Source organism: Strix uralensis, chromosome 6, assembly GCF_047716275.1.
Source record: "Strix uralensis isolate ZFMK-TIS-50842 chromosome 6, bStrUra1, whole genome shotgun sequence".
Lineage (NCBI taxonomy): Eukaryota > Metazoa > Chordata > Aves > Strigiformes > Strigidae > Strix > Strix uralensis.
This window is the reverse complement of record NC_133977.1, coordinates 21,143,365-21,158,833: the sequence shown is the minus strand read 5'-3', so window position 1 is coordinate 21,158,833 and position 15,469 is coordinate 21,143,365. Positions and strand designations below refer to the sequence as shown.

General features: G+C 39.8%; 1 protein-coding gene across 5 annotated transcripts in view; it reads right to left on the bottom strand.

The window, feature by feature from the left end:
* The window catches only part of ATF2 (activating transcription factor 2), a 51,996-nt gene extending 39,958 nt beyond the window's left edge, over window positions 1-12,038 (bottom strand). For 4 of the 5 annotated variants that reach the window (XM_074873171.1, XM_074873174.1, XM_074873175.1 and 1 more), the window contains exons 1-4: window positions 11,943-12,038; window positions 8,863-8,896; window positions 2,927-2,994; window positions 2,214-2,283 (exon numbers count right to left, since the gene is read on the bottom strand). In XM_074873171.1, coding sequence (XP_074729272.1) covers window positions 2,214-2,261 — 48 coding nt within the window. In that variant the 5' untranslated portion in view covers window positions 2,262-2,283; window positions 2,927-2,994; window positions 8,863-8,896; window positions 11,943-12,038. The other variant, XM_074873173.1, reaches the window with a different exon arrangement.
* Between the last annotated feature and the right edge of the window lie 3,431 nt (window positions 12,039-15,469).

The window sequence follows — 15,469 nt, the reverse complement described above, 5'->3', positions numbered from 1 at the left end:
GAAATGGTAGTATAAATGCCCACATTCATCAAAAAGTCCAAGATAAAATTTCAGCATGCTGCACACTTCATCAGCTGTTAGCAAACAGCCATTTGCTATACTAATGAATCTTGACAATGTTTAGTAATTGATTACTACTATTTGATTTCTGTATTGTATTATCACAATAATGAGAATTGATCTGTATCACAAACACAGACTTCACTGTATTTAATAGTGTAAAATTAAAATAAACTATAGCTCCTGCCTCTGGCCATGTAATATATGAGAGGCAGATACAATGGGAAACACTGGAACAACGTCAGAAAACGGAAAAGCTGTGAATGAACTAAACCCATTAACATTTTAAAAACCTCTCAAGTTTTCAGAAGTATGCTCATTTTGTGCATACTTCCCCCCAGATTTGGGGTATGTTCCATAAAAAAAAAAAAAATCAGTAAGCAGACAAACTAGGTGCTGTAAAATAGATATTCTTACTTTTACTAACTTGAAATTTGCTATGCACCGGTAATTGTGGGTAAAAGTTAGTGTTTCAATTGAGATAATCTAACAAAATGTTTCCCAAGATGCAGGTTTCCTAAAAAGAACACATTTTTACAGAACATTCGAATTCTTACTTTTCTTTGTGAACATTTGAGTCCCAAATTATGTTTCTGATTATTCCTCAATAATTTAAGTCACTCCACATATATCTTGTAACAGATACACAGCAAGTCTCATCTCTTAGAAAACAATACAGAAAGCTTAGCTGACGTCAGAGTATAGTTATCCAGAATATTTCTGTGAGAAAGGACAAGTATATATGGAGCTGAGAAGGAAATTAAAAATGCAGGATCACTTAAAGACAGGGCAATACAGGCCGGGCACTTTTTTTCTTAGAACTCCATTGCCAAGGGTTCCATATGCCCAGCTCTCCATAGCTCCTGTGCCTTATCTCTAGATACATCATAGGCCAGGAACTTTGGTGTTCTATCACACTAAGATACTTAAGTACATCTTTCTGTCCCCACTATGTGATGGACAGGCTCCTCCAGAGGGAACAGGATCTCCAGATCCTGACACCCTCTATCTGTTCTATAGTATGAGCTGGCATCTGGAGAAACCTTCACCATTTTCAGGGACATGGACTTCTCTCTTCTCCTTCATTGGAATCAAGGACAGCTGTAGCCTCATGATGAGACTTCTATGAGATTCAGTTGCCAAAACATTTCTGACAGAGCTTACATTGAAACGAGATTCAAATAGGATGGGGACAAACATGCTGCTTGGGAGAAGACAGTCCTCTTCTATTACTTTTGATGTCTCTGAACATATTAGACATAATAAGAAACCTTAGTCCCTTCCTGCTTTAAATACAGAAGGCTCCATTAACATAACATTAACACTGTCATCAAAAACTAAGTTTGCAGAATAAAAGTGAAAATATTTAACTCAAAATTCAAATAAATCCAAGTGCACCAATACAAATATAAAAATACAGCTTGTTTAAGAAATCAACTCTACATAAAGGCAGCAGAGAATATAACAAAAAAATTCAGCTTAAGAAATGAATTCTATCTAAAGGATGCAGGGATGTCCATCTCACGCAGAAGATAATGCAAATTCATTTATTTTCAGGTTATTAAAAGTGTTAGGACACCTTCCTTTTAAACAATCATCTGCTAAAACACTCAATATTTTTACTTTTCTGCTCACATTCAGCTCTATATCTACTAATATATTAAAACTGTATTAGGAATTGAAATAGTGTGGCATGCACACCGTTAGCGTCTTCCTATACACAAAAATATACATAAATAAAAATGATGCCATTAAATATTTGCAGTCACCATAGTTGTGAAGATTAGTACCAAGTAAACTTCACAATGAGCTCCCCACTAACACGGAAATATTCTGAAAAATACAGGTTGCCTGATACAAATTAGGATGTTTCTTGATTTATTTTTTTGTTAATGAAAGCAAATAAAATGGGGCTAACAAATGAAATTTTTTTCAGGTCAGAAAGGGTAATTGAATTAGTTTTTTTTCTATGGATAGCATTTTCTGAATAAACACATGAAATGCTGCAAATTCTTGCCGTCACCTGCTTTTCAGCAAAACACAGATATTTTCTACCAATTATAATAAATTCCCTTTTCTTCGATCTCTAAAAACACATTTCACTGTTTTACCTTTATTTGATCAATGTTAATAGCTTCAAGTCAGACCATTACCTGGCCACATCCAGGGGCAGTGCATAAAAAGGGTTTGTCATCACTCATATTCCACAGGTCGTTGTGCTACCTGTATTAAAATGAGAATGGAACACATTTTACAAATATTGCAACAAATTATCAATACAACAACATCCACATGGTATTTCAATACCCTATGGGTAAGAATTTCTGCCTTCTGACTATGCTAAGAATCTAAATACCCGGGATTCAAGTAAATTCTGGATTCCAAGCTCTGTCAGGAAGGTACACAAACCCCAACAGAGACATAGTAGCTTTTGAACATACATCTCAATTAGAAAGGCAAGTATTTGTATTTAACATGAGTAATTGCAAAAAGTATCTGAAAACATAGTTAAGAGAGCTTGTTACTGAATTAAAAATTCATTGTAATAATCATCCAATTCCCACAATTAAAAAAAAAGAACAAAGCAGCAGACAATATCAAATAGTCAAGGATATAGTGCCAGCAGATGAGAAAAAGTGGTTGATTCCTTAGTCTTTTCATAATCTTTAAAGCTCGTCTTTAAAGGTAAGTTAGCAGATAGCCCTTTATGTAAACTGTTACAAATTTAACTACAAAAACATGTACTTTAGTAATGTTTAATCTATACAACTAAGTTACCAACAGGCTAAGAAATAATTAAGAAGTAATAGATATCAATTATATTTTGTGCTGTTTTACATACTCACCACACATACTAAACACATACCTGCCAGATTTCACATATAAACCTGTTTCATAGGGAAACTATCATATCCTCCTTTTCATGGCAATGAACTGTAATTGAAAGAAAATATTAATTACTATGCATATTAAACATGTAATAATACATGATTTTGTAAAGATAAATGATATCATGCCCACTATTCACCCATGAAACACAACAGTTTTTCAAAGAAATATTTTACTTCAGTACATCCACTAATTAGTTATGCCTTCTCTCAGACAGAAAGAGATGCTTCTACTCTCTCATCCTGCAAGCACAGAACAAATATCACAAGGTAGCATCACTCTGCTTCACGAAGAGAAAGAGGGACACACAGAGGATTGAGCCAACCTGTGCTGGACAATGCATGAAACTAGTATGAGGATGCTGTGACATCAATGACAAAAAATAATAAAGTTCTGGTACAATGAACATATAAAATCAAGATATTGTTGTTACATCACTAAACCCAACAGTGATGAGTAACTAATCTCAACACTAAAGTTACCTCATTTTAAGGTCAAGTAACAGGGCTGAGGGTGGGGGGGAGGAGGGGAAGGAGGACGAATGTACCAAATTAGCCAGGAGATGACAAGCACTCTCAACCCATCTGTGGCTTTACCCTGGAGGAAATACATTCATCTTTAAATATGAGTATTTGTATGGAGATCTAGCAATGTTAGTTCTGAACACTGCTCAGCTTGATGAAGCAAACAAAGATGAATAAAGATGTCTTTGTGGTTAAAGATCAGAAGCAGAATAAATTCATCTCTCCCGCAGCAGGCTGGTCATGAAAAGTTACAATGCTTCTGAAACTGCCTAACCATCCTAAAGAATGTATACTTCTAGTACACCATTTAGTACTAGACACAAGACAGATCAAGCAAGCATAAGCAAATCATTTTAAGACTTAATACCTCAGAGGTCTGTAGGGAACACGTTACCTGATCCTTTTGTCTGCATCTGTACAGTAAAACACTACTGTACAGACTTTCTGGATGTTACTTCAAGAAGAAGGAGATCCCAGTGCCCTTGGTCATGGACACCGAATAGCAAAGAAGCAAAACATGGAATGGAGGAGATTCCAAAGTGTCACTTCTAAATATATACGTTCAACAGAATGAGGATACTGAGCTGAGATCGCAAGCCAAGAAGTGATGAACGGCTGCCAGAAACTTTAGAGTCTTTGGCACCGACTACTCAGGGAAACATTTATGTCCCAAAGAAAGGATGCCAAAGCAAATCAGGGCTGGAGATTGTTCTGCTGTTCTTTGCAAAGAGTTCATAACCTGTCTCAAGTTTCTGAAGGGATGAAATATTTCTTGAACTGTTTAAACTATGAACTTGGTACTGTCACCAATAAAGAGTATTAACAAGGCTATGGGCAAGTCTGAATGCTGATGACTAAGGCTTCAGCGTAAAAAAACATGGCCCTTATCAATGAAGCTTTAGGATTACATCCTTGTATTATTTGGAACTTCAACAGACACTTAAAAGCTATCTCATGAGCTTCCTTGTTCAGCAATGCAACACTCATTTTTTTTTTTTTAAATGCAGATTCAAAACTAATGGAGTCAGTCTCCTTCAGATCTCAAAAGGAGTTTGCTTTGTTAAATCTTGATCATGAGGCACCATATAGTTACATATGGCTACAATACGCACATATATATTATGAGCAGAAGAGTTATATCCGTACTAGAAACGTCTGAAGGTGTAAGAAACGATTCTGGGGTTCTTTATCCAAAGGATTAATATTTTGATTAACAAAAGTGCATGTAGGGCATTTTTTCTACTCTATTACTACAGCTTGTTGTTGATCTTTAACAAGTGCATAGTATCAGCCATAAAATCTACTCCATCCATACTGTTAGTATTTTTCTTAGGTCATAAGCTGTAAAGATAAATTTTGCAAGTCTGCTTGTTTTCTCTTTTAAAGCAATATTACCAAAACACATATTTGCATATGAAGTCATTATCTGATTCCATGTTTTGGTTTGTGAAGCCTGTGAATTTTGAATGCCTGATTTATAAACTAAAAATCAATCCTCATGAAAAAGAAAAAAAACTGTTGTCCTCCTGGCAAACTTACTGGAAAACATGTTGGAGATATATTCATTTCCTGATCTTTGTAATATTATTTGACTGCAGGCCACAAGGAATTTTGTGAGGTAATGCCTTGTAAAGGGATTCCAGCTAACATCTGAGGGGAAAAAAAAGTATCCTGAAGCACTGAAATTTTTGCACTTAAAAGAGAAAAGTTCACTCATGCATTCCACCAAGACCTCGGACACTATAAATCTAAACAGAAACTGGATCTGACAGGATGGGAAAACAAATGGCTCACATTCGTTAGTGTAGCCAAATTGGTAAGGATTGTATTTACCTATTACAAAGACACAATGCAAAGCCTGCACCTAGAAAGAAATAACTCCATGTAACAGTGCAGGCTGAGGGCCAACTGGCTGTCAAGCAGCTTTGGGACAGAACCTGTAACTCCTGATGGACAACAAACTGAACACAATTCAGCATCATGTCACTTGCAGCATTGAAAGCTAACAGCCTACAGGGCTGAATTAGCAAGAGCATAGCAACCCGACGAAGGGAAGTGATTGTTCTTCTTTATCTAGTACTCATGAGGCTACAGCTGGAGTGCTGTGTCCAGTTTTGAACCCCTCAAGACATGACAAACTGGAGAGAAACCAGCAGGGGCCCTACCAAAATAGTCAGGAGGAATCAGGAGTATACAAGAGGAGTACCAGGAAGCAAAGTTTGTTCAGCATGGAGAAGGAAGGCTAAGGAAGGATCTACTTGCTGTCTTACACTACCTGATGTATTGTTATAAAGACAGATCCAGACTCTGGGTAGCGTACAAAAGGATGAAATGCAGCATTCACAAGCCACACCAAGAAAGCTAAAAGCAAGTATAAGGGAAGAGGGGGGAAAAAAAAAAAAAAAAGAAAAAAAAAAATCACACAGTGAGGGCAGGTGAACACTGGAACGGGTTGCCCAGTGAGGCTGTGAAATCTCCATCCTTGGAGATATTCAAAATTTGAGTGGATGAAATTCTGAGCAATCCAAAATGAGTCTGAAATTTGAAGTATACCATAAAGACGTCATAGCTAGAAACAGAGGTGAACAACAGCAAAAGACAATCCAAACTTGGGTAATGTTCTGACAGCTTTAGAAGACTTAGCATGGTTAACTTTACAGCCCAACAGCTAAAACTGTTGCTGCTAGGGAAAACAAACAACCAAACCCCATCTTTTGCCTCCTCTTTTCCTTCTGGATTGTCTGTTGCCTGACAGGAATTACAAGACTAAACACACAGAAAGCAAATTTTCAGAAAAGAAGTTTGTGATTCCATGCTAATTTCAAAAGGCTATTGGAAACCTACTGTTCTAAAGAAAGAATTTAGAAAATACTCTTCCCCTGAAAACCAAAATAGCAACTTAAACACCATCTTGACAAAGTATTATTCACCTGACCAGATGAGAAATGAAATACGCAAACCGCTAACCTGACTGCTAGAGATGAATTACAGACACCTTGGATTGTTACCCAGGCAACAGCAAACACCTTGTCCCATAGAAAAAAGACGGTTCCTGAAGCAATTCAATCTGAATGTGAAACTCCAGCCTTATCTCTTCAGATAAACTGAAGAGTTCAGTGAAATGATTCTTACTACAGTCCACTGAACTGCAACTTTCTTCTACAAGTCTTCCAACCCTAAATTCCTTTCAGTAGCATAAAGAAACCCATGCACAGTTACACCGAGAAATAGGATCAGAGCTGAACATGGAAAAAACATGAAATAATCTCAGCAGTATAATCAATTTTGGTACTTAAATCAGAAAGTAATCTCACTTTTTTGGTGTTTGCTCCGTACTTTCAATGCAAAGGGTAAAATACTTTCACATCACACCTATTTAAAATGTCATAAGCCTCTTTTATCACTTTTGGAAAGCAAACAATACAGTCAAATATATAAATAAGTACATATACATGTTTAAAATATATATAATATGGAGAAATAAAAACACGTTTGCAAGCAATTTACTAACATTTAGTACAGTGTGCTTATTTAACAAATAAAGATGTTTCTATAAAACATCACACTAACGTTTATCTAAATGTGCTACAAAAATAACTTCAACAATTATTTGTATTAATAAGACTTTAATTAAACCTCGTAGTTACACTTTCTGGAAACTATTACTACATACTCTGAGGCTTGCTTCTAAAATACCTTCCTGCAGACAATTTGTAAAAGAATAGAGTCATACACTGACTTAAGGAATGTCTTGTTGGTTTATTTTACTGGTGAAGGTTCTTCTGCTTTCTCTTAATCCCCTACAGATAGGAGTACAGAAAACACAACTGACACCTCAATTCGATTTTTTTTCTATTAAACATTTAAATAGCTGTTTAAAATGTATGCATATTGACAACCCTTGCAAAAACCTCTCCAAATTTGCTGAGAAAAATCATTCTTCACACATACCTAGTAAAGATTCATCAGACTTGTAGCTAAAGCCTCCGAACACTTCACCTGTATAAAGCATGCTGTATGCCAAAAGACCTCTACGCACTAACCTGCTCATGGGCTGCACAGTCTTACCCTGCAGCTACTTATTCTAAGCACTGTTAGCAATACAAAGACTGCCCTCCTGTAATGTCAGGGCTAACACAAACAGAATGAAAGAAAATAGCCTGAACTGAACACAGAAAAGACTGACAACAATTAAAAAACCACAAACAAAAAAAACCCACCACACAAAAAACCCCTGAACTTAACTTTTCAATGTCAGCATTCCTCTCCTGGCCAACATGCAAGAAGAGATGCACATTCTCACAGGTGTGTCACCCCCCTAAACTGGACAGTCCACAGAGGGTAATCTGAGAGTTTGCCAACTACAGTAGTAGCTGATTTATCTCCTACTGCTTACATGGGATGCAAACCCAAGTTTTGCAGCTAGACTGACCACTCGCATGTGGCTTCAACTCAAGAAACATCTGTACATTCTGGTTCCAAAAAAATGAAAGCTGGACAAAAACTGTATGGCCTCATTGAGACAAATCAGAATGATAGTAGTCCATCAGCATCAAGTCTCCCCTGGGTCTATACATTACAAAGTGCTTAAGTTACAGTATCAATGATGTATTTTCCTACGGAAGTTTTCATTTCCTCAAGACTGATCACATCTATTCAACATTTCCTTTTATTCTTTACATTTGATCTGGGATTGTGCCCCTTTTTACCGCAACATACAAACCCTCACTGTATACAGAATTGTTAACTCTTAGAAAGCATTTCTGTAGACCTCATCATAGTGTGTAATTCCTTTAGGTAGTGTAAGATTTTTAAGATATTACTTTGAAGCTTAATTTTATAATAGGAAACCAAAGCATAAAATGGCAAGGTCAAAATTTTTCAAAGTCTTTATCAACTTCAAGAGTTCTGCTTGAGGTACATACTTTTTCAAAGTAAAGTGGACTGAATATATTTGCCACAGTAAAGAATAATATTCTCTTAATGTTACCTGAAGAGTTGAATTTAGTGTTTTGCTTGGCTTCATACAAGAATTTTAAGACATCCTTCTTTAGATGAGGAAAAAAATAAAAGGTAGCTATTTTTGCTTTCCAATTTTCAACATTTCAAAATTAAAAGAGATGGCTTTCTCATGCAACCAAACAAATCAACATAAATCTAAATGAACAGGGCACCTTTTATACTTTCAATACTTGCATACAGCATTGCACAGCAGAAATTTTAATCAGCTCCCACATTTAAGTCTATCTTAATTTCCACAATTTTCTATAGAGGCAGACTTTCAAGTTTTGTTTTCAGTAAAAATCAGAAGTTAGCATGTAGAATACAGCACTTTATAAGAAATAACATAAATAAATAAAATTTAAAAAAAAATTACTGTTCCACTTACCTGGAGGGACTGGAACAGCTCTTTTTTCAGTTTCCTATAAAGTAAAAGAAGAAAGGTGAAGCAAAAGTGTTGTAATTAACACTTGACCGTTACAGTCCCCTTTCAAAAGTGTTTTGACTGACTGTATTTGGGTGATGCCATAGAATTTAGCATTCCTAAAAAATAAAACTGTACAATGAAGAAAATTCCTCCTCATAGAGAAAGTGGGATCACCAGAAAGTAGCTCAGTAGATTTTGCAAGAAAACTGTAAGCCATAGTCCAGAATATTTAAAGGTTATAAACCTCAAAAACTGGCGAAGAGGAAAACGGGAGCTCCTTCTTCACACTTCACTGCTTAATAAAATGGTTGTGCTATTTCCTAGAAGACACATGACCTGTTTCAGAGAGTTCTAGGGAAAAATAGGGAAGAATTACAATGCCTGTAGCATAATGCTCTGATTTTTTCTTTACAAAAGTCAAATATTGGGCACTTTTTGCTGATGTTATTAGTTAACAGCTTGTAATTGATGTCTAAAGTTAATTCCATACCTTCCACCGTTTGTCTAAGATTCTATAAAGAGGAGATCATCTGGACAAGAAGAAAAGATGCAAGAAGCGAGGACAACTGACTTAAGTTCAAATAAAACCAAGAAAGCCAGCTGGGCAGACAATCACATGTACAAAACCAAAGCAAATATGTTACTTCAGTTTTGCTGAAGGAGCAGGCTTTTTTCACCTGGAGGTACATTTCTGGTAAATGGAGAGCACTAATGGAATAAAGAAACATCCTTGGGCCTAAAGCTTCCTGTTGGCTCAATATGGCAGCTCCTATGTCAACACCCTGGCTTAAGTATTTTTCAGAGACGCCTTGATGTTTCTTTGACTTACTGTGTGAATACAGCTCTCATAGATAAGTGAAAGGCCAAAGAACCTCAGAGAAGAAATATACAGTGGTTAATATTCTACTGATCTTTTCACAATTTGCTTAGAGAGATATTAGGACCTACCTTCCCCAGCTCATTTATCTAGGTTTGATCATCTTAACATTGTCCATCGATCTAACAAACATTACAAATCCAATCTCCTTCTGCTACATTACTTTCAACAAATTAAAAAACCAAAAACCTTAACAAAAAGTTACTTCATTTTCACATTTTTTCAGACTGCATCCCTGAAGCATAAAATTGAACACAATAATTAAGAATTTAATTTAAAAAAAAAATCTTTAAGTATATCATAAATGCCCCACTACAGGACTTCCACTGCTCATTAAAACAGAATGTTCTTTTTCTTTCCTGTAAGCAGTAAGTGACCATTGGCATTTACCTAGACAGGGAAACATACTATATTGCTTGGAATAACTTACTGAAGAGAAACTCCTATCTGAACTCAAGCTAATGGAAAAGTTCTCAGGCTGAACTGAAACTGACGCAGAACAAAGTTGGAAACAGTATAGGGTAAACTTGAAAAGATATGTTTATTGAATAATTATTAAATATTGACTCCTATTTCTATCACAAACTACACCCAATGCCTCCTTAGAGTGCACATTACTCATCTGAAACAAATGCAGTTAAGTTACGCAGGAGGACAATGAAACCTATCAATTATTCCAAAAAATAAGTTAGTAGTATTGAATCATGTTTCCTCTTTTGAAAACAGTTAATTGGTTATTTTAAGAAACCATAAAAAATGTGGAGATTAGAAATAATATATAAACTTTTCAAGTTAGTAAAGCTTCTCAGAGCTAAAAATGTGCATTTGTAAGTTTAAACTAATTAAGAGTGGAAGGAGAAAAAAAATAGCTGATGACAGAAAAAGAATTTTAGGCACTTAGATACACTGAAAATTTAATTAAACAAGATTCAAAAGAATATCATATTTCAGGCCACTCTTTTGTCACAAAACAGAAGTCGCATGAAAAACAGAATTATTTATAAAATTATGTATGATCACATTTAAGACCTGAAATCACCTTATGTTAGATGCTGCATTCTAGTGCAAGGAAACAGGTGACAGCATCACTATTTGAAGATAAACATCTCTGGGAGAAAGCCACATAATGAAAAGCAAATGAGTGACACAGAATGCACGGATGGGACATGGAAACATACTCATGGATCTCACTCCAAGAATAAGGATGAAAAAACACTGTAGAATAAATAAGACTGCAGAAGCAACATGGCAGCACACATATCCTCTAAATCCAAACATCAAGTGGCATTGTGGCATAAAGCATTTGTGCCTAAAACACTACACAGCCATCGCTGCTTGAGGGTCTGCGATGTGTTTTTTCACGTGAAAGCTTCAGAAACCTTGTATTTAAGACAACTCGAGAAGCATAATGCACAATAACGGGCAAAGTCAAGGGGGCAGAAGGTCCACGTCCACGGCCAGATCCCAGGCAGCCCAACACTTCCCTCTGGTGCAGAAAAGCTTTCTTACCCTCCCCCGCAACACCGCGCCCCCCCCCCCGCCCGCCTGCCTGCCCGGCCGCCCGCCCGCTCGCCCCGTACCCCTCTCGGCACCCTCCGCACCGGCACCGGGTACGGACCAAGATTTCCCTTCAGAGCAGAAGATGGATGCAGGGAAAGGCCTCCTTGCAGCTGAGCTGAGGCGGAAAAGCCAGGCCTAGCTGCCCCTTTCCTCCCGCCCTTCCCCCTGCCTTTCACCGCCCGCCGCCGCCGCCACCACCGGCCGGGCCAGGCACCGGCAATGCCCCCGCGGGGCAGCCCGCTTCCGGAGGCGGGGAGCTGCAGCCCCCTTCACCTCTCGCCTGCCCGCCCCGCCCCGCGGGGCACCCGCCAGGACCCCTACCTCCGGGCGGGTAACGGTCTCCGCGGCGCCGGCCGGGCCGCCCCGCCCCGACTCTAGGGGCGGCGGGAGCCGCAGGCCGCGGTGGGGGAGGGGGCTGCCGTGGAGAGGAGCGGCGGCGCCATGTTACTCCCTCCCGGGTATCCCCCGCCTACTGCCGAGCAGGGCCGCTCCTTCTCCTCCGCCCTCGGTGCGCTCGCCCGCCCGGGCGCCGCCGCTGCGCGGAGGGAGGAGGAGGAGCGGCCGCCGCCGTGCTGCTGTGCCGCGCTCGTGTTTACAAACTCACCCCGGGAACGCGGGCCGAACCGCACATTAAAGGCCGGGTCCCCCACAGGCTTCCGTCGCTTCTCGCGAGAGCTCCGCTGACATCTCCGCGGCAGCGGGGAGGCGCGAGTCACGTGGCGGGGTGGGCGGGGCGGAGGCCGGCGCGCGCCGCTGATTGGGCGCAGTCGGCGGGGAGGCCGGAAGCGCCGGGTGCCTGGGTGCGGCCGAGGGGGCCGCGGCGGGGCGGGCGCAGCCGCCCGTGACCAACGCGCGGGTCCTGCGCCCCGCGGCCGGCGAGGGGCTGCCCGAGCCCCGCCACGCTGCTCGCCGGCATTCAGAGCAGGAGTACCCGCCGCCCCGTCCCCCAGCGGATGTGGCTGCCGGAGGACTTCACCGGCCGCATCTGGGCAACACATCTGCCCCGAGAGCCCAGCCGTGCCCGCCCGCCGCCCGGCACGCGGGGTAACGCTGCTGGTGAGGGAGGACTCGTGCAGCCGAGCCGGATGGGGAGCGCCTCTGCTGCTGGTTCTGCTGGGCTAGCAGCTGCTGCCAGGGGAAGTCAGGTAGAGACTAAACCACTGCAAGGCTCTGCTCGGTGAGAGCGCTTGATGCGCTTCTCACATCTAATAATCAGCCCTCCAAACCCACGTCCTTTGGCTTCCCCGTCTGTCTGTGCACCACAGCTCTCATGGCAAAAGCTAGGAGTGTGCCTGAAGCCGCGGTTCTGCAGAACATTCACCTGATTTAACATTGTATCAAAAACACTGCAGCACTGTGCAATGAAAGACACAAGGAAGCAGAAGCATTTTGAATTAAGAGGGTATCAATCATACATGGCAACACAGTTTAGGTAGCATGTGCTCAGAATTACCAATGAAGCTTTAATTCTGTGCCCAGGTATCATGTGGAACTGTCTTGTTCTGAGTCTGAGACTTAGAAGACTATGACAAACCAAAAAAAAAAAAAATCTAAAAGTAGGATTAGTTCCAGTAAATTCCCTTTTGCCTGCTTCCCTGAACTTGCAGAAAATACGGTATGTTTCATTTCTTGTAAATTGTTTTGGTGGGCACCATACAGCACTTTTGCAGAGTTCTTTGAGATAAGGTGGGATAAAAAACACTGCCTAAAAGCACACTTTAAAGGTGGAATTACTCTTTACTGTAAGCATGTTGCAAAGGGCTCAAGAGTAAAAAAATAGAGCAATAGAGATCTTAGTTGCTCTGTGAAGAAAGAAATAAGAGCTCTATAGGAAACAAGTATTCTTCAGTGGTTTACCTCCACCATCACATGGCAGCATCAGTCCTGAACAAAATACTGAAATACAAGTTATTTGCCTTTCTTTGGTCTGAAATTAGTGCAAAAAACATAAACAGAGGGAAAGCAGGAAAAGAGGAAAAAAAAGTAGCAGGATGGAATGAATCACTTTTACCTGCAGCAGTAACTTAAGAGTGTAAGTGGCAAGATAAACATTTCCTTCATTATACATTAGGGTAACACTGTCATGCACATCACTTTCAGAGATGGAATGTCATCTGTCTACTGGGACAGCAGGCAGAACAGTTATTGAGAGACAATGAAGATCTCTGCAACAGCTGGCTTCATCTTCCACACTGAAACATGAACATAGTCTTTGAATCTGGAGAACCTACAATATGAATTTTCACAAGTTGACAATCTCCAAGGTCAGCACGGTCCATGTCAGAAGAAACTGAAAAAGGTTTCAGGAAAGTGAAGCCTGTAATACCACATCATGGAACTTTATATCTGGTTTCTCTGACCTATGAAAAAGATTTCTTGATGTAAACTGTTACGGAGAAGATCAAGAGTCCTCAATCTGCTGCTGCCCAATCACTGCAGAGAGATTAGGTTGGAGGTTTTTTTGGTAAAAAACAACCTTTTACACATTCATAGTGGTCTCTTTTGTGAACATCTTAGGAAAACAAAGTATTCTTTGTTGTTTTAAGACCAAACTGACCAAGCTGTTAAAGGGCTCAAATAACCACTGAAACTAAGCTGTTTTTCAAGAACAGGGAAAAGAGAATAGAGAAAGGGACTCAATGTACCCTGTCATCATTCAGATGTGAAAATCTGCCCATCACTCATTGACTCTAAGCCCCTTATTGTCTCTAAGGAGGATAATCCTCTATGTGAAGGTTTGTTGCCATGTTTCAAAAGTCCTTGATTAGTCTTTATCTGTAACACTGAGATCTGATTCAAGTCTGGCATAATCAAATAGCAATTTTGCTTGGGTTTGGCCCATGTTCACTAGTTTAAGAGTGGGTTAAAAGGTAACAAGCTTGGGAAGATGCTATTACTAAGACAGGCTTCACATCCCTATTTAAGGTCACCTGAGATGTCTGCTGCCTTTCAGACAAGGCTGGTCATAGGGAAAAGGGTACCAGTTGACAAGGTGAACCAAATGGGAAGAGATAGGATATAAGTCCAAAAACCGCTATTCAAACCCAGTTGAAGTAACTCATGGTGACTCGGACGGCTTTCTTATTGGGGTTACCGAGTAATAGCTTAGCTAGATCTTCTCTCTACACCAAACACACAATTACAACTCAACAGAACCATTTTATATGCAAACAAATTGTAAGTACAATTACCAGAGCTGGAACTAGACTTGACCAAGACAAGTTTGAAGAACTTTGTTTGGCCAAATCCCAGTGATACGGAAATCTGAAGCTTGAATTAAGCTAGTCCACAATATTAGGAAATAGGGATTGCCACCTCAGATGCCTGCAGAGATCTCTACAGTACTAAAGAACAGAACAAAGTTCATCCCCTACCAGAACAGCAGTACACAGATGAGCTTTAGCCTAGGATTCTAGTAATTATTATCTACCTTTCATCCAGGGCAAACGCACTGTATGTCAGCTCTGTAACAGAACAGCTTACGAGAATGGATAATAGTTCATAAACACTGCACGAGCACAGACCACGTGGAAGATAGCTGCAACATGCTTTACCTCCTACCCCTCTCACACCCAAAAAACCCACTTCCAGACCTAGTCATATGACACTACTACTGTGTTAAGAGCTGAATATTTAAAGATGCTGCATATTCTACACTCCTAAACCTCACACATATAAAAGGATGCTCTCTGTATTTGCACAGTAACTTTTAATCCTCTTGAGATTACTATTTTCTGCTAAGAACATGCGGGGAAAGTAACTTCTCATGCTAGGTCCAAGTTAGGCTACGTGCATCACAGAATCATTTATGTTGGAAAAAACCTTTAAGATCAAGTCCAACCATTAACCTAACACTGCCAAGTCCACCACTGAACTATGTCTCTATGAACACCAATTTGGTATTTGAATTCAGATGGAAACAAAGGTCTTACCTGCATCTTGCACTGATCTGAGAGCCACTAGTCATTTCTCTATTTCCCTAGGGGTAGGCAGCTTATAGTAAAAAGTTTCCTGGATTTAAATCAGTAATTACCCATTTAACGGCAAGACAACAAAGCTCGTACATGCTTGTTCACACTCTTTCAAAGCATTTGCTGAATGATCCAATCTATTATTTAATATTCTGAATAA